This window comes from Mytilus californianus, unplaced genomic scaffold (assembly GCF_021869535.1).
Source record: "Mytilus californianus isolate M0D057914Y unplaced genomic scaffold, xbMytCali1.0.p SCAF_4, whole genome shotgun sequence".
NCBI lineage: Eukaryota > Metazoa > Mollusca > Bivalvia > Mytilida > Mytilidae > Mytilus > Mytilus californianus.
Window position 1 is genome coordinate 34,038,686 of NW_026262690.1, and position 24,990 is coordinate 34,063,675.

Here is a 24,990-nt window from a genome sequence, read left to right on the forward strand (position 1 = left end):
CACGACTTTGTCCGACTTGGGACAGAGGTGCATATAAATGTGGCGGTTTAAACCGATTTTGTCGACGTCTGACGTTGGACATTATGGTTATATATAGTATCCTTGTTCTGTTGTTGATAGTTGGCAAGCATACCACATCTCCTTGTTTTTATAATACAAATAAATATGTAGGTTATATATGCAGTCATCCATATTAAAACTGTTGCTCTTTAAGCAACAATGCATGGTCATAGCTATTTTTGACTAGGTACTTTCTTGGAGCACTTACATTGCAATAAAGTCTTTAATATAGTTCACGTTTCTCCTATAGATAGAAAACATTCTTCTGATACCATGACAGTTTGTTATCAGTAATAATTTCAAAGTAATTTAAAAGAATATGCACACATTTCAAGATCTTTTTTATAACATAAACCTATGACAAAGTCAAGAGCCTGTAGTCTAGTGGTTGTGGTTGGTTCATTTCGGTCATATTTGTTGTTTGTAAATTGTTTTGTTATAAATTAGGCAGTTAGTTTTCTCATATGAATTGTTTCATATTCATATTTTACATGTTTAAACCTTTTATAGCGACTTTACGGTATGGGTTTTCACTCACTGTATCAAGGCCGTACTGTCGACTATAATTGCTTATATCTACTTAATTGAACTTTGGTGAATAGTTATCTCATTGGCAATTATAACCACATTTCCTTATATATTTGTTTATTGTAAGAGACCTATTTGGCATGTTTGGGAGTTTCAACTTCTGCAAAATAATGCTTTAGGTTAGTTTGTATTTCAGATAGCTCGCTATTTGTTTAAACTAGAAACCAGCAATACCAATTGCAACATTGATATTTTCTATTCAACGGCAAGAAATTAGAACCTTAACTTTGCTTCTTTTTGTTCTTTGTGTGGTTTTAATATTGCATAAGAATTTTGACAGCAGTAGATTTTGAATGAAAAGCTGGACTAACTTTTAGGGTAGTAAGGCAGAATCCAATTAAACTACATAATGTAAATATAAAAGGAAATATTAGTTAAATCCCCATGAAACAGTAACCCTCCTACCAAAGATATTTCAGTCTATTACTATATGAAGTCTAATTCGGTTTTCTTCATCTTTAACGTCACAACTAAAAGAGTGTTCAATTGCAAAAAAAAAAAAAAAAAATTGTTTGTCCTTGACCTAAAGCACTTAAATCCAAAGCGGTTGGTGTAAAAGAATTATTTGAAATACAGACAAATTTTCAACCTATGAAATTAATGTGAATCGAGCTATCACATGATTTTTTTTTAATGTGAAATGAACACGAATCGAGCCTTCACATGAAATTAACAGTAACTGAACATATTTTAGATAATATTAATGCTTATCTAGCATACCTTCTATCTTTTATAATACATAAATTTAGAAAATAGATATGTCTTCTTTTTGGTAGTGAGCATGTGTTCATCTACCATTCCATATTTCTTTCTTGTTGTTCATATTTCTTGGTCCTCAACAATAAAAGTCAGTCCTGTAAACTTTAACCAATAATGTCTCAAATATAACATATAAGATGCAACAAGAATTCTCAAGCTGAAATGTCTCGCCTGCTTTTCTATTCATGAATTATTTTATGCTGATAGTCCTAAGGATAAAGTTTTAGTACAAGGGTCACATAAACCTCACATTGTCAAAGATCCATGAAAATGAAGTCAAGGTGAGATAAACCAATTTAAGCCAGAAAGACATGTATAGCTGACAATCATTACACACGCTTAATATAGTTTTGCTATTGCTTATCTTATACAAGAAACAGACAAAACCATGAAAATTAAATATTGACCAATGAACCATGAAAAAATAAGGTCAAGGTGCCTCGTCAGATGAACCCTGCCAGACAGACATGCACACCTTAAAATCATTTCATACACTAGATATAGTTGATCTATGATTGCTTATAGTAATAGACAAAAACAAAATTTTAACATTGACCAATGAACTGTGCAAATAAGACAAATAATAGTACACAAGACACAACATAGAAAACTAATGACTAAGCAACATGAACCCCACCAAAAACTTGGTTTGATCTCAGGTGCTTCGGAAGGGTAGGCAGATCCTGCTCCACATGTAGCACCCATCGTGTTGCTCATGTTATTACAAACCCGGTAAATAGTCTAATTCTGTAGGTCACATAATAGGTAAGTGAGAAATTCACATAACAAAAATAGAAACTTGTTTTCGAGCAGTCACTTAACCACGAAAATGTTGGTTTTATTTGGCTTCTAACAAGTTTTCAGTTACTACAAATACTCTTATTTCGGTGCTTCACGTTTATCATCTTTAGTTAATGTTAGTTGTTGTTGTGTCTCGTACCGATCTTTTGGGTTAATCCAATTGCAACTGACTTTTACACGTTTTTTTTATGTTGTACTGTTACACCACTGTCAACGTTTGGGATGGGTTGAGCGCTCACAGAATCCTGCCACATTATCATGAGCCTGTAATCCAGTGGTTATTGTTTGTTCATATCTGTCGACTCATATTTGATTTTTTTTAGAATGGGTTTGTTATACATGTTATATATCGTTTGGCCGCTCCTTTATTTCGTTTTAATTGTTTCACATTTTTTATGTCGGGGCCTTTTATAACTGATATACAGTATGGGTATTTGTCATTTTTGAAGGCCGCACAGTTGGTTATAATTGCTAATGCTACTTCATTGAACTCCGGTTGATAGTTGCCTAATTGGCAATCATACCACATCTTCTTACTTGTGTTTTGATATTCTATATATGACTTTTAATTTCGCGTCTTGTCTAAACATGTATGAAATATTAGTCGCTGGACGTTAAAAACAAACAAAACAAACAACAATCAATCAATTTAAACTCGTGTTAAATAAGGAGAAAATCATTTGATTTTTTGGGGAAAAGGGGGGGGGGGGGGGGGGGGGGGGGGGGGGGGCAGGAGGATTTTGAATATGAATATGGTGGCCTGGTAAGAGCTGGAAAAAATAGGCATGCTTAGCGACAAGTTAAAAATTTTAAATGAATAAAAAATTCCGCAGAAGATCCTCCAGCCCCATTCCCCTCCTTAGAATATCAAAAGGTCGTACCCTTACTGTTATTATCCGTGTGTTTTTATTATTTATCCAGCTAGTTGTCCTTATAGTGTCCTACTAATATAAGGTTGCCATACCATAAACACGTTTATCACACATATCATATTTTATCATTTCTGCATCAGTTCTATAAATCTATTAATGTCATTTAGACTAAGCAACGCGATGTTTGTTATGTGTCTCTGCCGTCTAAACTACCTATTAAAAAAGAAGAGGTAGAAGAGAGCCAGAAGATCTTCCCAATACCAAAAAAAAAAAAAACAGAAATGGACCTCTTCTGGCTCACTACCGAAGAACAAAAAAACACGCCCCTAGTTGACGTTATAATTTTATCTATACTCAACATGCTCAAAATTGGAATAAAAAAAGTATCAATTTAGATACTTCTCTTCAGACTCGTTATTTTTCCTTAAATCATTTATTTCTTCCAAAGTCTAATTTTGTACTTTAACTTAGTCTGAGTTGTCATTATAGATGGTCCGAGTTGTCTTTTTTTAGACGGTCCGAGTTGTCCCAGGGTGGACTTGTCTTACACCCAACTAAAATGCCCCTAGTTTGAACACCATATTCAATTTCATGACCACCATACCATACTAACCAAATGAAATGTGAACTACTTTGATATAATTCGTAACTTTTTACCTTAAAGAATCCTGGTCCTGAGTAGATTTTGAAGTTGTCGTCAGCAAAAGATTAAAACACCGTTCTATTGCGGGTTTCCGTTGTCGTTGATTTCTATATTTTGTGCAATGTCAATTTCATCATGGAACACTTTCTCCACAATCAGGCAGGGGTTCATTAGGGGATAAAAATAAGTTTGATATTTATGTTATTAATATATAATAGTTACGATTTAAAAAGCTATCAATGTATTAATTTAAGTTGCAGTATAAAAACAATATTAGGTCAATGTCATAAAGATATAAACTTTTTTGTATTCGGCACAAAACTTGGGAAGGGCTCAGTAAAACCTCGCCCTTCCCCAGTTTCTCAGCCTCATACAAACATTTTATATTTTTCTGACATTGACCTAATATAGTATGTGTAGAAGATCTTAAAGATGACAAAAAGTTTAAGTACTGAAAAATGACTGAAATTTTCAGTACTGAAAAATGACTAAAATATTCAGTACTGTGAAATGACTGAAATTTACAGTACTGTAAAATGACTGAAATTTTCAGTACGGAAAAATGACTGAAATTTTCAGTACTGAAAAATGACTGAAATTTTCAGTACTGAAAAGTGACTGAAATTTTCAGTACTGAAAAGTGACTGAAATTTTCAGTACTGAAAAATGACCGAAATTTTCAGTACTGAAAACAATTTTATCTCAACATTACTAAAAATTATATATAAATAAATGTACTGATTAGTGATGTTTCTTAAAAGTACTGTTTATATATCGGCATTTAATGTACTGATTAGTGATGTTTTCTAAAAGTACTGTTTATATAGCGGCATTAAATGTACTGATTAGTGATGTTTCCTAAAAGTACTGTTTATATAGCGGCATTTAATGTACTGATTAGCGATGTTTCCTCAAAGTACTGTAAATATAGCGGCATTTAATGTACTGATTATTTATGTTTCCTGAAAGTACTGTTTATATAACGGCATTTAATGTACTGATTCGTTATGTTTCCTAAAAGTACTATTTATATAGCGGCATTTAATGTACATGTAAACGTTAGGCAAATTGTTGGTAGTGTATTTAGATTTTGGATATTGGACCATAATAGGTGAATGTCCAATTTAAAATTTTTAAGTTCTTAGACCACATTCAATCTGTGTTAGAAACCTATGCTGTGTCAAATATTTAATCACAATCCAAATCCAAAGCTGTATCAAGCTTGAATGTTGTGTCCATACTTCCCCCAACTGTTCAGGGTTCGACCTCTGCGGTCGTATCAAGCTGCGCCCTGCGGAGCATTTTATTTATTGTAATTTTCATCATAATAGGGACCCAGTTTATGCATTCATACTACTGTTACATTTTATTTGGCATTATAAGTTGAGGATGTGATAGGTCAACAATTAGGTCATGGTCCCGTGACTGGATTAATTATCAATTTCCAATATTAAGTTTTCTGCTGAAGACAGTTTGATAGAAACTACTGATGATAGATCAATGATATTTTCTATAAAGTTGCATTACCATCAGTACATAATACTCTAAACCCTGCCCCTGTAGGTCATAGTTCAGTGACTTTGAATTAATTAGCAATTGTCAATGTTGAGTTTTCTGCTTAAGTTAGTTTGATAGGAACTACTTATGATAGACAATGATATTTTCTATAAAGTTGCATAACTATCAGTACAATGTATATCTCAGTATGTCATGATCCAGCAAATTTTAATTAATTAGCAATGTTGCAGTCCATCAGATTGTCTTTTTCTGAATTTTCTGCCGAGAGGCGACATATTGCTGTGTCAACAATTTATTAGGGCAAACACCAAGAAAGTCGTTTCTAGGAACACATTTCAGTTTAATAAAATCGAATATTTTCCTTGAATGCAAATAACTATTTTGTATACAATACTGTATAAAACAGATATTTATAATTTTCCAGCAACATAAAAGTGGACTAGCTAAGAAGATTTGGAGTGTTGAATCACAGGATGATATAGAGAAATGGATAGAAGATCGCAGGCAGTAAGAATATTATGGGTGGGGTATGGGAGGCTAGACATTAAGAGATTCACCCTAAAAAGCTCTTACTAGTGAAAATACACTGAAAAATGCTATAGATTTGTTTGAAACACCTGAAAAGGCAAAAACAAGTGGGATACAATTTGAAAAAGTGTATAATATGTGAGATACAATTTAAAACACAGGCTGTAGTTGTTGGATACACCCTGAAATATTAGAACAGAATGTCAGCTGTAGAAGTTAAACTTGGAAAGACAGCAGGACGACCAATTTCTTTACTTCTATTAAGTATGTTGAATAGAATTAGATATTTTTGTGATCTGTCATTCATTTTTCAGTATAACAGGGTGATGCAGCATAACTAGGCTATTTTAGATAATGGTTATAAACATTGGTGTGGTAAATTTATTTCAGGAAATTTCCAACAACTGTAAATATAGAAAAGAAGAAGGCTATTTTAGAGGAGAAGAAATCAAGAGGAGAGGTTCTACAGACAAAATATTTTGGGTAAGGATACTTGTTTGTTTCCTTTTACTGGTACTACTAATATTGCATAATGATTCAGGCTTCTACAATAACTTTTTTTTCAACTTGTCCAGTAGGACAAGTACATACCAAAACTTACTTGTCCGAATGAGATTGTAACTTGTCCAAAAAAATCTTAATAATAAACTTTTTTGCATTTTAAGTTGATTCAAGGAACAAAATGAATTAAAACAATAGAACAGAATTTGATTTATATCTTTTGAAATACTATTCAAAAATATGAGTCGAATACAACTGAATCTAGTCATGTCACAGGACTTAGGTTCTACATGTAGTTCATCAATGCCAAAGTCTCACCAGATTCTGCACATGAGGCACCGTCTGATAGGGCTGTCAATGTACACTCATTGGATTTGTATCCTGGTTTTTTTAAAGTTGAAAAAAGTTTATTCAAATGCAATCAATAAAAAAAAGATGAGGTATAATTGCCAATGAGACAACTCTCTGCAAGAGACCAAATGACACATAAATTAACAACTATAGGTCACCGTATTGCAAGTATTGTTCTTTTCTACATTATGATCAAATATGATTTTGTGAATTTAATGGTAAATAATTTTTCATTTTTATCTAAAAAATATTTTTGTTAAAAAAATTACCAGTATGTTATTTATTATAAAGCAACAGAATAAGGTAGGAAAAGGAGGTACTGATTTGTCTTGGTCCCGAAATGTCTCCTGCGTTGCCAAACTGTCTACTAATCATGTCTATTAAATATGTCTCCTATGGTGCCAAACTGTCTATTAAACATGTTAAACTTGGAGCCGTTTCTGAGCTTGTGACGAACTGTCTTGTAAAGTTACCTTATCTACAAAGCGCATCACTGATTCGGATCAGTAAGACTGGTTTCCGAGAATAGTATGCATTTTACCTGTTAAAAAGTACCTGACAAAGAACCAGTTTTAAATTATCGATTGCAAGTAAACATGTCTTGTCTTCATCCTTTTTTCTTGTTTTTTGTTTATAATTACTTTGTTCATCAAAGTTGGATTAAATTTACTTTCTGCAGAATAATTTTACTTGTCCCGTCGGACAAGCTTGATATAGTTTTTACTTGTCCGACCCTTTTTCCCTCTGGTACCGGACAATCGGACAAGCGTTATAGTCGAGCCCTGTGATTCATAGGTGAAGTGTTTAGAAATGTACCTTGATGAGTTCATTTTGTAGTTGCAACCAAATATTTATAGATCTGAATATAAATAATAATATAGACAAAAAATATTTAAATTTTGTCAAAATCATTTTAATACGACCGTAAAAAATGTTTTGCGTTGTATAATGCTATGATGTCGTCGTGGTCGTCCGAAGACACATTTGGTTTCCAGACAATAACTTTAGTTTAAGTGAATGGATCTCTATGAATTTTTACCAGAAGGTTCAATACCACAAAAGGAAGGTTGGGATTGATTTTGGGGGTGATGGTACCAACAGTTTAGGAATTAGGGGCCAAAAACAAGCATTTTTGTAGTTTCCAGACAATAATTTGTGTGTAAATGTATGGATATCTCTGAAATTGTACAAGAAGGTTCCATATCACAAAGGGAAGGCTGGGATTTTTGAGTTTGGGGTTAATTACCCCAAACATTCAGGAATTAGGGCCAAAAAAGGGGCCAAAAACAAGCATGTTTCTAGTTTCCAGACAATAACTTGTGTTTTAGTGTATGGATCTCTCTAAAATTGTACTACAAGGTTCCATACCATAAACGGAAGGCTGGGATTGAGTTTGGGGGTAATTACTCCAAAAGGGGGAGTGGGGGTTCAAAAAGTTGGGGGGGGGGGGGGGGTTTTCCAATTTTTTTGGGGTGGTTCATTTTTTTTCTTCAAAATTTTTGAAATCTTCAGTTGCACAGTATTGCGCAATAGCAAGAAATCTTCAATTGCACAGTATTGCGCAATAGCACAGTATTGTACAATAGCACAGTATTGGGCAAAAGCAAGAAATCTTCAATTGCACAGTTTTGCGCAATAGCAAGAAATCTTCAATTGCACAATATTGCGCAATAGCACAGTATTGTGCAATATCACAGTATTGCGCAATAGCAAGAAATCTTCAATTGCACAGTATTGCACAATAGCAAGAAATCTTCAACTGCACAGTATTGTGCAATAGCAAGAAATCTTCAATTGCACAGTATTGCTTAATAGCAAAAAATCTTCAATTGCACAGTATTGCGCAATAGCAAGAAATCTTCAATTGCACAGTATTGCACAATAGCAAGAAATCTTCAATTGCACAGTATTGCGCAATAGCAAGAAACGAATCTTCAATTGAAAACAAATACAAATGTTTTAACCAATTGATGGGATTAATTAAGTCTTTAATTTTTGGGGGTTCTAACCTTGTATAATTTTTTTGGATATTGGGCCCCATTTTTAAATTGGTCTACATTGAGGTCAAAACGGTCAAAAATTAAACTTTGTTTGATTTTATCAAAAACTGAATTATTGCGGCTGTATGATTTGCTGAATCTTATTGTGCATTTAGATTTTTATTTTGGGCCCTGTTTTCAAATTAGTTCATATTACGGTTTGAAGGGTCCAAAATTAAACTTTGTTTGATTTCAACTAAAATTAAATTATTGGTGTTTTTTTATATGCTGAATCTAACCATGTTGTTAGATTTTGGATATCAGACCATTCTAGGTAAATTAAATGTCCCATTTCAAATTTTTAAGATCTTTGACCACATTTATTTTGTGTCATAAACCTATATTATGTCAAAAATTTGATCACAATCCAAATTCAGACAGTATCAAGCTTGAATATTGTGTCCAAACTTGCCCCAACTGTTGAGGGTTCGACCTCTGCGGTCGTATCAGGCCGTGCTCAGCGAAGCATTTTATTTGTCTAGCCTTGACGGAGTCAAAAAGCGAGACATAGGTATGCTGTTTCCAGCATCAGCAACAATGTATTAGTTTGTGATTAGGTCTAGCTTATGGTGAACCACTAGTGGTAGGTCGATGATATTTGGTATGCAGTTGTATTAGCATTGGCACATCTCATTTCCATGAAGATTATTCTGCCCTGCCCCCTCAGTCATGGTCTATCGACTTTGAAACTTTTGCTTTGTTTACATGTATTAGTTTGTGATTAGGTCAGGTTATGGGGAACCACTAGTGGTAGGTCAATGATATTTGGTAAGCAGTTGTATAAGCATTGGCATATCTCATTTCCATGGAGATTATTTGGCTCCACCCCCTCAGTCATGGCTTTTTGACTTTGAAATTTTTGCTTAGTTTACATGTATGAGTTTGTGATTAGGTCAGTTCTAGGGGAACCACTTATGATAAGTTAATGATATTTGGTATGCAGTTGTATTTGCATTGACATATCTTATTTCTATGGAAGTCATTTGCCCCTTTACCTTCAGTCATGAATCATTGACTTCGAATATTTTGCATAATTTACATGTTAAAGTATAGCTAGTTTAATTTCATCTTTGCAAATGTATATCAAAATTACACAGGCAAGACATATCTCTTTGTCAAAAGTTTATTAATTATTACCTTTTATTGTTTGGTATTGGACATCTCTCATTGAAATGGTTTTAATTATTCAAACCTCGAGTTGCAAAATGAATTACTGCTGTTTTATGCTCATCACTATAAGACGTCCTGAGACTATACACATTCAGTTAATAGGTGTTTAAGGTTTAATTATTTGTCTATTCATTACTTGAACCATTTTCCATATACTTACAGGAAAATGAAAGGGAAGAATTTTGATAGACAACAAAATGAACATGGAGATGATGCCTGTAATGGAGACAAGAATGTAAGAGGTAGAAGAAACAGAAGGAGAAAGAAACCTATGATAGAGATGGGAGATGCTAAAGTACCAAAACTGAATCAGTCTGAAGGTCACATCTCTGACCAGTCAGAAAAAGAGATGATAGATAAACCATTCATGACAGATGAAATCAAGGCCTTGATTAAACAAAGAAATACACTTCATTATAGAGCAAAAAGAACGGGAAAAACAGAAGATTGGAGCCGCTACAGGATTATTAGAGCTCAGTGCAGAAGATTGACCATAATTGAGAAAGAAAAACTTGGAATACCAACTCAAAGGACAAAAAGGATTAAAGGTGATTTCATTACCTTTGTTTTAAGACTTAATTATGAAGCATGGGTTCAATATAAAAATAAGAAGATGTGGTATGATTGCCAATGAGACAACTCTCCACCAGACATTAGATGTAGTAGATGTAAGCAACTTTAAGTCATGATGCAGCCTTCAACAATGAGCAAACACATTCCATATAGTAAGCTATAAAATGCCCCAATTGACAAAATTTAGAACAAGGAAACCAACGGCCTGAGTAAAGTACAAAACAATAAATGAAAAATCAATATAACAGACAGCAACCAACAACAACCACTGATATTAAGTTATCATTTATTTCTTTATGATATATTAATATAGTTTGATGATGTCATAATGATCTTAGCTCTGTAGATTGATTCATATACTCTTCAATAGACAACACTATCTGGATAAACCAATCAAAGAAGCAATCAATCACAATTCTAGCATTGACTTTAGATCTAATAGAGTTCTCAAAACTGTTGTGAAAAAAGCCATTCAGAAAATACTGCTCACATGTTTCTAGTTATGTTCCAGGAAGATTGTTCTACAAGAAGTTAGAAATAATGATAAATAAATGTTATTTTGGATGAAGAAAAATTTAAGAAATTTGATGTGCAAACAAATTTAGGTGTTACTGAGTTCATTAAAGATTCCATCCTGAGTGTGTTTAAAAATGTAAAAGTTTATGCTTTTCAGAGAAGTCTGAAGATGGTTCAGCTGGTAATGTAGAGACTGTAGAGACTGGTGGTATGTATATAACATGTATAGAAAACATAAAAATAAAATTACCAAATGTATTATACTAGACCAAATTGTCAAAAGACAAAAACTAGAAAATATAACTAGGGTCTATGGCTTATTAAAAAAAAATGTAACTTAGTATATTAAAATAACTTAAAAAGTCTCAGCAAGATAAAAATAAAATGCTCTGCTGGGCGCAGCTTGATACAACCGCAGAGGTCGAACCCTGAACAGTAGGGGCAAGTATGGACACAACATTCAAGTTTGTTACAGCTCTGAACTTGGATTGTGATTAAATATTTGACACAGCATAGGTTTCTGACACAGAATGAATGTGGTCTAAGAACTTAAAAATTTTTAATTTACCTATTATGGTCCAGTATCCAAAATCTAAATACATACACGGTTAGATTCAGCATATTAAAGAACCCCAATATTTCAATTTTTTATGAAATCAAAACCATATCATTATTATTTGCTTTTATATATAAATCAAAAATAACCAACTTAAAATGGAAAATTTTAAAGAAAAAAAAAAGAAAATAAGGAAGAAAAAAAAAAAGGAAAAAACAATCCCCCCTACCATTTTTTGAACCCCCTTATGATTCATCACACCCAAACTCAATCCAATCCTTCCCTTCGTGGTATGGTATCTTGCAGTACAATTTCAGAGAGATCCATACACTTGAACACAAGTTATTGTCTGGAAACTGTAAAAATGCTTGTTTTTTGCCCCTCTTTGACCCCTAATTCCTAAAATTTTGAGGCAATTACCCCCAAAATCAATCTAAGCCTTCCCTTTGTGGTATGGTACCTTGCAGTACAATTTCAGAGAGAAACATACACTTGAAAACAAGTTATTGTCTAGAAACTAGAAAAATGCTTATTTTTGGCCCCTTATTCCTAAACGTTTTGGGCAATTACCCCCAAACTCAATTCCAGCTTTCCCTTTGTGATATGGAACCTTGTAGTACAATTTCAGAAAGATCCATACACTTACACACAAGTTATTGTCATGTAACTAGAAAAATGCTTGTTTTTTGCCCCTCTTTTGGCCCCTTATTCTTTGACCACATTTATTTAATTGTTATGCCGAATCTAACTGTGTATTTAGATTTTTAATTTTTGGTCCAGTTTCCAAAAAGGGGCCAAAAAACACATTTTTCTAGTTTCCAGACAATAACTTGTGTTCAAGTTTATGGATCTCTCTGAAATTGTACTGCAAGGTACCATGCCACAAATGGAAGGCTGGGATTGAGTTTGGGGATGATGAATCATAAGGGGGTTCAAAAAATTTGGGGGGGGGGGGGGGGGGTTTCCTTTTTTTTTTCTTTTAAAATTTTCCATTTTAAGTTGGTTATTTCTGATTTATATTTAAAAGCAAATAATCATGATATGGTAGGAGATACACACCAAACAGGATGTGTAAATTATTATATAATACGTATTGTGCAATAGCAAGAAATTTTCAATTGCACAGTATTGCACAATAGCAAGAAATCTTCAATTGCACAGTATTGTGCAATAGCAAGAAATCTTCAATTGCACAGTATTGCGCAATAGCAAGAAATCTTCAATTGCACAGTATTGCGCAATAGCAAGAAATATCCAATAGCACAATATTGCGCAATAGCAAGAAATTGTCAATTGTACAGTATTGCGCAATAGCAAGAAATATTCAATTGCACAGTATTGTGCAAAAGAAGATACTTCGTATAAATTGCTTATTTCTTGACCAATTTCAATGGGGTTTTATTCTTGAATTCTTAAGGATCTTTAATATGCTGAATCTAACTGTGTATTAGGTTTTTGGATTTTGGGGCCCCGTTTTTTAAATTGGTCCACATTGAGGTCCAAAGGGTCCAAAATTAAACTTTGTTTGATTTCATCAAAAATTGAATTATTGGGGTTCTTTGATATGCCAAATCTAACCGTGTTTTTAGATTTTTAATTTTGGGTCCCGTTTTTTAAATTGGTCTACATTAAGGTCCAAAGGGTCCAAAATTAAAGTTAGTTTGATTTTAACAAAAATTGAATTCTTGGGGTTCTTTGATATGCTGAATTTAAACATGTGTTTAGATTTTTGAATATGGGCCCAGTTTTCAAGTTGGTCCAAGTTGGGGTCCAAAATTAAACTTTGTTTGATTTCAACAAAAATTGAATATATGGGGTTCTTTGATATGCTGAATCTAACCATGTATTTAGATTTTTTATTTGTGGGCTCCGCTATCAAATTGGTTCATATTGAGGTCAAAAGGGTCCAAAATTAAACTTTGTTTGATTTCATCAAAAATTGAATTCTTGGGGTTCTTTGATATGCTGAATCTAACCATGTATTTAGATTTTGGATATTGGACCATAATAGGTGAATGTCCAATTTAAAATTTTTAAGTTCTTAGACCACATTCATTCTGTGTCAGAAACCTATGCTGTGTCAAATATTTAATCACAATCCAAATTCAGAGCTGTATCAAGCTTGAATGTTGTGTCCATACTTGTCCCAACTGTTCAGGGTTCGACCTCTGCGGTCGTATCAAGCTGCGCCCTGCGGAGCATTTTATTTAAATTGGTCTACATTAAGGTCTAAAGGGTCCAAAATTAAACTTAGTTTGATTTTAACAAAAATTGAATTCTTGGGGTTCTTTGATATGCTGAATCTAAACATGTGTTCAGATTTTTGATTATGGGCCCAGTTTTCAAGTTTGTCCAAGTTGGGGTCCAAAATTAAACTTTTTTTTTTGTTTGATTTCAACAAAAATTGAATATATGTGGTTCTTTGATATGCTGAATCTAAACATGTATTTAGATTTTAGATTTTTGGCCCAGTTTCAAGTTGGTCTAAATTGGGGTCCAAAATTAAACTTTGTTTGATTTCAACAAAAATTGAATATATGGGGTTCTTTGATATGCTGAATCTAACCATGTATTTAGATTTTTTATTTGTGGGCCCCGCTATCAAATTGGTTCATATTGAGGTCAAAAGGGTCCAAAATTAAACTTTGTTTGATTTCATCAAAAATTGAATTATTGGGGTTCTTTGATATGCCAAATCTAACAGTGTTTTTAGATTTTTAATTTTGGGTCCCGTTTTTTAAATTGGTCTACATTAAGGTCCAAAGGGTCCAAAATTAAAGTTAGTTTGATTTTAACAAAAATTGAATTCTTGGGGTTCTTTGATATGCTGAATTTAAACATGTGTTTAGATTTTTGATTATGGGCCCAGTTTTCAAGTTGGTCCAAGTTGGGGTCCAAAATTAAACTTTGTTTGATTTCAACAAAAATTGAATATATGGGGTTCTTTGATATGCTGAATCTAACCATGTATTTAGATTTTTTATTTGTGGGCTCCGCTATCAAATTGGTTCATATTGAGGTCAAAAGGGTCCAAAATTAAAGTTTGTTTGATTTCATCAAAAATTGAATTATTGGGGTTCTTTGATATTCCAAATCTAACCGTGTATTGAGATTTTTAATTTTGGGTCCCGTTTTTTAAATTGGTCTACATTAAGGTCCAAAGGGTCCAAAATTAAACTTATTTTGATTTTTACAAAAATTGAATTCTTGGGGTTCTTTGATATGCTGAATCTAAACATGTGTTTAGATTTTTGATTATGGGCCCAGTTTTAAAGTTTGTCCAAGTTGGGGTCCAAAATTAAACTTTGTTTGATTTCAACAAAAATTGAATATATGGGGTTCTTTGATTATGCTGAATCTAACCATGTATTTTGATTTTGGACATTCGACCATAATAGGTAATTTAAAAAAAATCAAGTTCTTAGACCACATTCTTTCTGTGTCAGAAACCTATGCTGTGTCAAATATTTAATCACAATCCAAATTCAGAGCTGTATCAAGCTTGAATGTTGTGTCCATACTTGCCCCAACTGTTCAGGGTTCGACCTCTGCGGTCGTATCAAGCTGTGCCCAGCGAAGCATTTTATTGTCTTTAAAATATTTAACCATTTTTATAAGGATCTTGATCACAATCATTCTTATTGTTTGAAAGATGGCTGTCATTGTTTCTATGAAGCTGGAAGCCTATAGTTTTTAAATTGTCAGTTTAAAGAGCAAAAATATTTTTACAAAAATGTTTGATAATGCCCCTTTTGGTGAAGATTACACTATTGAGTTTTATGTCCAAAGGTGAAGGCCACAACCATATTTGTTAGACATAGATAGGGACATGATTTTGGTTTTAGGATGATATCTGTTGAATCATATGTCCCACTTTCAGCAAACTTAGCCTGAAAATGTCCTTGGTGTAGGCCATTATTGTTTTTTCAGTCAGTAGATCAAGTGTCAAGATCAAAGAGAAATATTGTGAAAAGTTTTCCTTCTGAACTGTATCTTTTGAGTGATAGATCTGATTTAAAGTTATCTTTTCAGTCAATGTCTGTTATAGTGAAGAATAAACCTATTTATTTGAAGGTCACTAGGTCAAAAACAAGGTCACAATAGCAATTAGGAGAATGAAGCAGACTTGACAGTTGATCACTTGACCCAAAAAAACTGATACTTCTACTAAAAATTATAAAGATTGCAGATCAGCTTATGTGCCCATGTTTTTCTGTTATTAACTGTGTTTTCTGGAGAAAAAATCCAGTTATTAAATTGGTGAAGTAGGGTGGGTGGCTGGGCAGGCTGCCAACAGTTTCCGTGCAATAACTTATGAACCTTTCAACCAATGCTTTTAAATTTTAATATGTTGATACTAATGACAAAATGGAGGTCAAGTTTGATATTGACTTGTACTGTTCAGGAGATATGGTCCTTGATCTATTGGAAAATGGCACTTAATGTTGTCTCTGTGCAATTACTAATCAACCATTTAGCCAATGATTTTGAAATTTTGATATGCTTTTACTGATGACAAAAGGGTGGTTAAGTTTGATATTGATGATTTTCATTTTTGTCGTTAAGGAGTTATGGTCCTTGATAGATTGGAAAATAGGCATAGAATGTGGCAGGACAAAAAGGCCTGAAAGCATCTTTCAAAATACAGAAAACCCAGTTTGCTGTGAATTTGGCAGCTCATTCCTTGTTTTTATACGACCGCAAAAAAATTTTGAGGTCGTATATTGGTATGACGTTGGCGTCGTCGTCGTCGTCGTCGTCCGAATACACAATGGTTTTCGCACTCTAACTTTAGTTTAAGTGAATGGATCTCTATGAAATTTTACCATAAGGTTCAATACCACAATAGGAAGGTGGGGATTGATTTTGGGGGTCATGGTACCAACAGTTAAGGAATTAGGGGCCAAAAAGGGGCAGAAAATAAGCATTTTTGTAACTTCCAGACATAACTTGTGTGTTAGCATATGGATCTCTTTGACATTGTACCACAAGATTCCATATCACAAAGGGTCAATGCTGGGATTGATTTTGGGGTTAATTGCCTCAAAATTTTAGGAATAAGGGGCCAAAAGGGGGCAAAAAACAAGCATTTTTCTAGTTTCATGACAATAACTTGTGTGTAAGTGTATGGATCTTTCTGAAATTTTACTACAAGGTTCCATTTCACAAAGGGAAAGCTGGAACTTAGTGTTGTGGTAATTGCCCAAAACGTTTAGTAATAAGGGGCCTAAAAAGGGGTTTAAAATAAGCATTTTTTAGTTTCTAGACAATAACTTGTGTTCAAGTGTATGGATCTCTCTAAAATTGTATTACAAGGTACCATACCACAAAGGCAAGGCTGTTATTGAGCTTGGTTTTGGGGGAAAGGGGGGTGGGGGTGATGAATCATAAGGGGGGCGGGGGTCAAAAAAGGGGTAATTTTTTTTTTTCCTTTTTTTTTTGTTTAAAATTTACATTTTAAGTTAGTTATTTTTTATCACGAAGAGAAAGTAGGAATTGAGTTTGGGGTTAATTGCTCAAACATTTATGAATAAGGGGCCAAATATTGGTCAAAAATAAGGATTTTTTTAGTTTGCAACAAAAACTTGTGTTCAAGTGTATGGATCTCTGTGAAATTGTATTGCAATGTACCATACCACAAATTGAAGGTTGTGATTGAGGTGGGGGATGATGAATCAAAAGGGGGGTTGAAAAAATGTGTGGGAGGTAGGATTTTTTTTTTTTCCTTTTTTTTTTCTTTAAAATTTTCCATTTAAAGATGGTTGTTTCAGATTTATATATGAAAGAAAATAATAATGATACGGTTATATATCATGAGGAATTGAAATTTAAAATTATGTATATTGGAAATTTAAGTTACATTGGAAAGTAATAATTGGCTTTGGGGGGGGGGGGGGGGGGGGGGGGGGGGGTGGGGTGGTTATGGCTCTAATGTTTAAGGAATAAGGGGAAAAAAGGTTAAAAAACAAGGGTTTCCATTTTAATAGACAAATAATTGAGTAAAGAACATTATTTAAAAGCAGTGTAAGGTTGGTAATTCAAACTCATTTAAATATCTCATCTTCACTGCTTTTAAATTATGTAAATTGGAAATTTGCCAATAACTTTATTGTTAATAAATGCATTGGAAATTTGCCAACAATTTTAGTGTAATAAACTTCATTGGAAATTTGCCAATATAAAATTTTGCTGATGAAGGTTTTTTGTTTACCTTTAGCCTTGACTATGAGGTCATTTTCTATTTTTATAGCCTTATGATGTAGTTGAATTATTTAATACTTTTATGATGTGTTTAAATGGGGTTTTATCATGTTTATGGTTGCAAATTTATTGTTTTAGTATAATAAACTCCATTTAAAATTTGCCAATAAAAAAAATTTTTGTTTATTTTTAGCTATGATTATGATGTCATTTTCTATTTTACTTTTATGGTTGCAAAGAAATTTTTATTTTTATACGACCCGCAAAAATTAAAAATTTTTTGGTCGTATATTGGTATGACGTTGGCGTCGTCGTCGTCGTCGTCGTCGTCCGGCGTCGTCCGGCGTCGTCCGAAGACACATTGGTTTCGCACTCTAACTTTAGTTTAAGTGAATGGATCTCCATGAAATTTCACCATAAGGTTCAATACCACAAAAGGAAGGTTGGGATTGATTTTGGGGGTTATGGTACCAACAGTTAAGGAATTAGGGGCCAAAAAGGGGCCAAAAATAAGCATTTTTGTAACTTTCAGGCAATAACTTGTGTATAAGTGTATGGATCTCTCTGACATTGTACCACAAGGTTCCATATCACAAAGGGAAGGCTGTAATTGATTTTGGGGGTAATTGCCTCAAAATTTTAGGAATTAGGGGCCAAAAAAGGGGCAAAAAACAAGCATTTTTTCTAGTTTCATGACAATAACTTGTGTGTAAGTGTTTGGATATTTCTGAAATTGTACTACAAGGTTCCATATCACAAAGGGAAAGCTGGAATTGAGTTTGGGGGTAATTGCCCGAAACGTTTAGGAATTGGGGGCCAAAAAGGGGCCAAAAATAAGCATTTTTCTAGTTTCCAGACCATTACGTGTGTTCAAGTGTATGGATCTCTCTGAAATTGTACTGCAAGGTACCTTACCACAAAGGGAAGGCTGGGATTGAGTTTGGGGGTGATGAATCATAAGGGGGTTCAAAAAATTTGGGGGGGGGGGGGGATTTTTTTTTTTTTATTTTTTCTTTTTTTCCTTTTTTTTTTCTTTTAAAATTTTCCATTTTAAGTTGGTTATTTCTGATTTATATTTAAAAGCAAATAACAATGATATGGTAGGAGATACACACCAAACAGGATGTGTAAATTATTATATTATAAGTATTGTGCAATAGCAAGAAATTTTCAATTGCACAGTATTGCACAATAGCAAGAAATCTTCAATTGCACAGTATTGCGCAATAGCAAGAAATCTTCAATTTAACAGTATTGCGCAATAGCAAGAAATATCCAATAGCACAATATTGCGCAATAGCAAGAAATTGTCAATTGTACAGTATTGCGCAATAGCAAGAAATATTCAATTGCACAGTATTGTGCAAAAGAAGATACTTCGTATAAATTGCTTATTTCTTGATCAATTTCAATGGGGTTTTATTCTTGAATTCTTGGGGTTCTTTAATATGCTGAATCTAACCGTGTATTAAGTTTTTGGATTTTGGGCCCCGTTTTTAAATTGGTCCACATTGAGGTCCAAAGGGTCCAAAATTAAACTTTGTTTGATTTCATCAAAAATTGAATTATTGGGGTTCTTTGATATGCCGAATCTAACCGTGTATTTAGATTTTTAATTTTGGGTCCCGTTTTTTAAATTTGTCTACATTAAGGTCCAAAGGGTCCAAAATTAAACTTAGTTTGATTTTAACAAAAATTGAATTCTTAGGGTTCTTTGATATGCTGAATCTAAACATGTGTTTAGATTTTTGATTATGGGCCCAGTTTTCAAGTTGGTCCAAGTTTGGGTCCAAAATTAAACTTTGTTTGATTTCAACAAAAATTGAATATATGGGGTTCTTTGATATGCTGAATCTAAACATGTATTTAGATTTTAGATTTTTGGCCCAGTTTTCAAGTTGGTCCAAATTGGGGTCCAAAATTAAACTTTGTTTGATTTCAACAAAAATTGAATATATGGGGTTCTTTGATATGCTGAATCTTACCATGTATTTAGATTTTTTATTTGTGGGCCCGCTATCAAATTGGTTCATATTGAGGTCAAAAGGGTCCAAAATTAAACTTTGTTTGATTTCATCAAAAATTGAATAATTGGGGTTCTTTGATATGCCAAATCTAACCGTGTATTTAGATTTTTAATTTTGGGTCCTGTTTTTTAAATTGGTCTACATTAAGGTCCAAAGGGTCCAAAATTAAACTTAGTTTGATTTTAACAAAAATTGAATTTTTGGGGTTCTTTGATATGCTGAATCTAAACATGTGTTTAGATTTTTGATTATGGGACCAGTTTTCAAGTTGGTCCAAGTTGGGGTCCAAAATTAAACTTTGTTTGATTTCAACAAAAATTGAATATATGGGGTTCTTTGATATGCTGAATCTAAACATGTATTTAGATTTTAGATTTTTGGCCCAGTTTTCAAGATGGTCCAAATTGGGGTCCAAAATTAAACTTTGTTTGATTTCAACAAAAATTGAATATATGGGGTTCTTTGATATGCTGAATCTTACCATGTATTTAGATTTTTTATTTGTGGGCCCGCTATCAAATTGGTTCATATTGAGGTCAAAAGGGTCCAAAATTAAACTTTGTTTGATTTCATCAAAAATTGAATTATTGGGGTTCTTTGATATGCCAAATCTAACTGTGTTTTTAGATTTTTAATTTAGGGTCCCGTTTTTTAAATTTGTCTACATTAAGGTCCAAAGGGTCCAAAATTAAACTTAGTTTGATTTTAACAAAAATTGAATTCTTGGGGTACTTTGATATGCTGAATCTAAACATGTGTTTAGATTTTTGATTATGGGACCAGTTTTCAAGTTTGTCCAAGTTGGGGTCCAAAATTAAACTTTGTTTGATTTCAACAAAAATTGAATATATGGGGTTCTTTGATATGCTGAATCTAACCATGTATTTTGATTTTGGACATTGGACCATAATAGGTAAATTAAAAAAATTGAAGTTCTTAGACCACATTCTTTCTGTGTCAGAAACCTATGCTGTGTCAAATATTTAATCACAATCCAAATTCAGAGCTGTATCAAGCTTGAATGTTGTGTCCATACTTGCCCCAACTGTTCAGGGTTCGACCTCTGCGGTCGTATCAAGCTGCGCCCAGCGAAGCATTTTATTAGATATTACTGTTAAATGATGCTATGTTTAGCCATGACTATGATGTCATTTTCTATTTTAATATCTGTTATGATGTATTTAAATGGGCTTTTATGGTTACAAAGGAATTTTATTTTTAGATATTACTATAAAATGTTGCTGATGCTGATTAAGGATTTTGTTTATTTTTAGCCATGACTATGATGTCATTTTCTATTTTAATACCTTTATGATGTAATTTCCATTTTTATAAGACCGCAAAAATTGAAAATTTTTTGGTCGTATATTGGTATGACGTTGGCGTCGTCGTCGTCGTCCGGCGTCGTCTGGCGTCGTCCGAAGACACATTGGTTTTCGCACTCTAACTTTAGTTTAAGTTAATGGATCTCCATGAAATTTTACCATAAGGTTCAATACCACGAAAGGAAGGTTGGGATTGATTTTGGGGGTTATGGTACCAACAGTTAAGGAATTAGGGGCCAAAAAGGGGCCAAAAATAAGCATTTTTGTAACTTCCAGACAATAACTTGTGTGTAAGTGTATGGATCTCTCTGACATTGTACCACAAGGTTCCATATCACAAAGGGAAGGCTGTAATTGATTTTGAGGGTAATTGCCTCAAAATTTTAAGATAAGGGGCCAAAAAAGGGGCAAAAAACAAGCATTTTTCTAGTTTCATGACAATAACTTGTGTGTAAGTGTTTGGATATTTCTTAAATTGTACTACAAGGTTCCATATCACAAAGGGAAAGCTGGAATTGAGTTTGGGGGTAATTGCCCGAAACATTTAGGAATTGGGGGCCAAAAAGGGGCCAAAAATAAGCATTTTTCTAGTTTCCAGACAATAACTTGTGTTCAATTGTATGGATCTCTCTGAAATTGTACTGCAAGATACCATACCACAAAGGGAAGGCTGGGATTGAGTTTGGGGGTGATGAATCATAAGGGGGTTCAAAAAATTTTGGGGGGGGGGGTTCTTTTTTTTTCTTTTTTTCCTTTTTTTTTTCTTTTGAAATTTTCCATTTTAAGTTGGTTATTTCTGATTTATATTTAAAAGCAAATAATAATGATATGATAGGAAATACACACCAAACAGGATGTGTAAATTATTATATAATAAGTATTGTGCAATAGCAAGAAATCTTCAATTGCACAGTATTGCGCAATAGCAAGAAATCTTCAATTGCACAGTATAGCGCAATAGCAAGAAATATCCAATAGCACAATATTGTGCAATAGCAAGAAATTGTCAATTGTACAGTATTGCGCAATAGCAAGAAATATTCAATTGCACAGTATTGTGCAAAAGAATATACTTTGTATAAATTGCTTATTTCTTGATCAATTTCAATGGGGTTTTATTCTTGAATTCTTGGGGTTCTTTAATATGCTGAATCTAACCATGTATTAAGTTTTTGGATTTTGGGCCCTGTTTTTAAATTGGTCCACATTGAGGTCCAAAGGGTCCAAAATTTAACTTTGTTTGATTTCATCAAAAATTGAATTATTGGGGTTCTGTGATATGCCGAATCTAACCGTGTATTTAGATTCTTAATTTTTGGTTCCGTTTTCAAATTGGTCTACATAAAGGTCCAAAGGGTCCAAAATTAAACTTAGTTTGATTTCAACAAAAATTGAATATATGGGGTTCTTTGATATGCTGAATCTAACCATGTATTTAGATTTTTGATTATGGGCCCAGTTTTCAAGTTGGTCCAAATCAGGGTCCAAAATTAAACTTTATTTGATTTCAACAAAAATTGAATATATGGGGTTCTTTGATATGCTGAATCTAACCATGTATTTAGATTTTTGATTATGGGCCCAGTTTTCAAGTTGGTCCAAATCGGGGTCCAAAATTTAACTTTGTTTGATTTCAACAAAAATTGAATATATGGGGTTCTTTCATATGCTGAATATAACCGTGTATTAAGTTTTTGGATTTTGGGCCCTGTTTTTAAATTGGTCCACATTGAGGTCCAAAGGGTCCAAAATTTAACTTTGTTTGATTTCATCAAAAATTGAATTATTGGGGTTCTTTGATATGCCAAATCTAACCGTGTATTTAGATTCTTAATTTTTGGTTCCGTTTTCAAATTGGTCTACATAAAGGTCCAAAGGGTCCAAAATTAAACTTAGTTTGATTTTAACAAAAATTGAATTTTTAGGGTTCTTTGATATGCTGAATCTAAACATGTGTTTAGATTTTTGATTATGGGCCCAGTTTTCAAGTTGGTCCAAATCGGGGTCCAAAATTAAACTTTATTTGATTTCAACAAAAATTGAATATATGGGGTTCTTTGATATGCTGAATCTAACCATGTATTTAGATTTTTGATTTTTGGGCCCCGTTATCAACTTTGTCCACATTGAGATCAAAAGGGTCCAAAATTAAACTTTGTTTGATTTCATCAAAAATTGAATTCTTGGGGTTCTTCGATATGCTGAATCTAACCATGTATTTAGATTTTGGATATTGGACCATAATAGGTGAATGTCCAGTTTAAAATTTTTAAGTTCTTAGACCACATTCATTCTGTGTCAGAAACCTATGCTGTGTCAAATATTTAATCACAATCCAAATTCAGAGCTGTATCAAGCTTGAATGTTGTGTCCATACTTGCCCCAACTGTTCAGGGTTCGACCTCTGCGGTCGTATCAAGCTGCGCCTTGCGGAGCATTTTATTAGATATTACTGTTAAATGATGCTGATTAAGGGTTTTTTGCTATGTTTAGCCATGACTATGATGTCATTTTCTATTTTAATATCTTTATGATGTATTTAAATGGGCTTTTATGGTTACAAAGGAATTTTATTTTTAGATATTACTTTAAATGTTGCTGATTAAGGATTTTTGTTTATTTTTAGCCATGACTATGATGTCACTTTCTATTTTAATACCTTTATGATGTATTTAAATGGGCTCCCATGTATTTAGATTTTTGATTATTTATACATGTTACCAAATTGGTCCACATTGAACAAAAACGGTCCAAATTTCAACTTTATTACATTACATCAAACATTGAATTCTACATATTCTTTGATATATTGAAATTAACAAACAATTTAGTTTATGGATATTCCACCATAATAGGTAAATTAAATTTTTTCCAGTTCTTACACCACATTCATCCTGTGTCAGAAACCTATGCTGTGTCAAATATTTAATGACAATCCAAAGTCATAGCTGTATCAAGCTTGAATTTTGTGTCCATACTTGCCCCAACTGTTCAGGGTTCGACCTCTGCGGTCGTATCAAGCTGCGCCCCAGCGAAGCATTTTATTGGATCTGAATTAGTTGCAAATAATTATACTATCAGTGTTATTGTTTCTTTAAATATCGTCAATATTTTTGGGGAAAACCCTTGTGTGACCATCTGTCCATGAGTATCCGCAGCCAAAATGGAATTAGTAGCCTCCACACTATATTATCGGAGATTAACTTTTCTACTGTTCTTGTTGGTGGTCCATTATTTATTTAAAAATGAGAAGATATATTCAGAAGGGATGTTAATTTGATGAATAATTACCAAGCACTACACAATTGCTCTCTTGAAAATAAATAGGAATAAAATTTTACACACTTTAATATGCTTTGTTGGTTGTTGTCTAATCATTATATACCATAGTTTATAGCTCATTGACTACATGTACTAATTACAATTAAGTAAACACTAATCTCATCAATAGTTTAAATGATTACAAAGTCAAACCAGATCAAACAACAGTAACATATTGAAGAAAACACATTAACAAAGGTGAGATGGTTAGAAATATATGATCCTTTCTAAAGAACATGAATTATATGAAAAGTAGGAGACAATGTACTAGTCCGAAACGGATTATTCAAGTATCATTTTGTATTCGATATTTAATACTACCGAGCGATTCTCGAGCACTGGTTGACATACTGAATTCAGATATTACAGCAAAAGAGGCATTGCAGTATGTCTACACTTGTTACCCCATTATATCAATTGCTAGTTCTATCATTCTCACATTGTTTTAAAACAAACAGAGACAAACTGAAGACTATTTATTTTAAATTGATGTGTGTTACTTCTTGCCAAAACAGTCACAGCATTAAAGAAAAAGAGCAAAAACAGGTCAGCTCAAAGTGAGTTTTGTGTCATAGATAATGTGATATGTCTTCCTGTAGACTGTTGTTGTGTGAGATAGTACATTAAAAATCTGACTCAGT

At 33.1% G+C, this 24,990-nt stretch overlaps 1 protein-coding gene across 2 annotated transcripts in view; it reads left to right on the forward strand.

Moving 5' to 3' along the window:
• Window positions 1–24,990, forward strand: part of LOC127737931 (putative uncharacterized protein DDB_G0282133) — a 45,517-nt gene that overhangs the window by 17,627 nt on the left and 2,900 nt on the right. For both annotated transcript variants that reach the window (XM_052248890.1, XM_052248891.1), the window contains exons 5-8: window positions 5,666–5,748; window positions 6,160–6,252; window positions 9,993–10,378; window positions 11,077–11,127. In XM_052248890.1, the coding sequence (XP_052104850.1) occupies window positions 5,666–5,748; window positions 6,160–6,252; window positions 9,993–10,378; window positions 11,077–11,127 (613 nt within the window). The remainder of the gene's footprint in view (window positions 1–5,665; window positions 5,749–6,159; window positions 6,253–9,992; window positions 10,379–11,076; window positions 11,128–24,990) is intronic.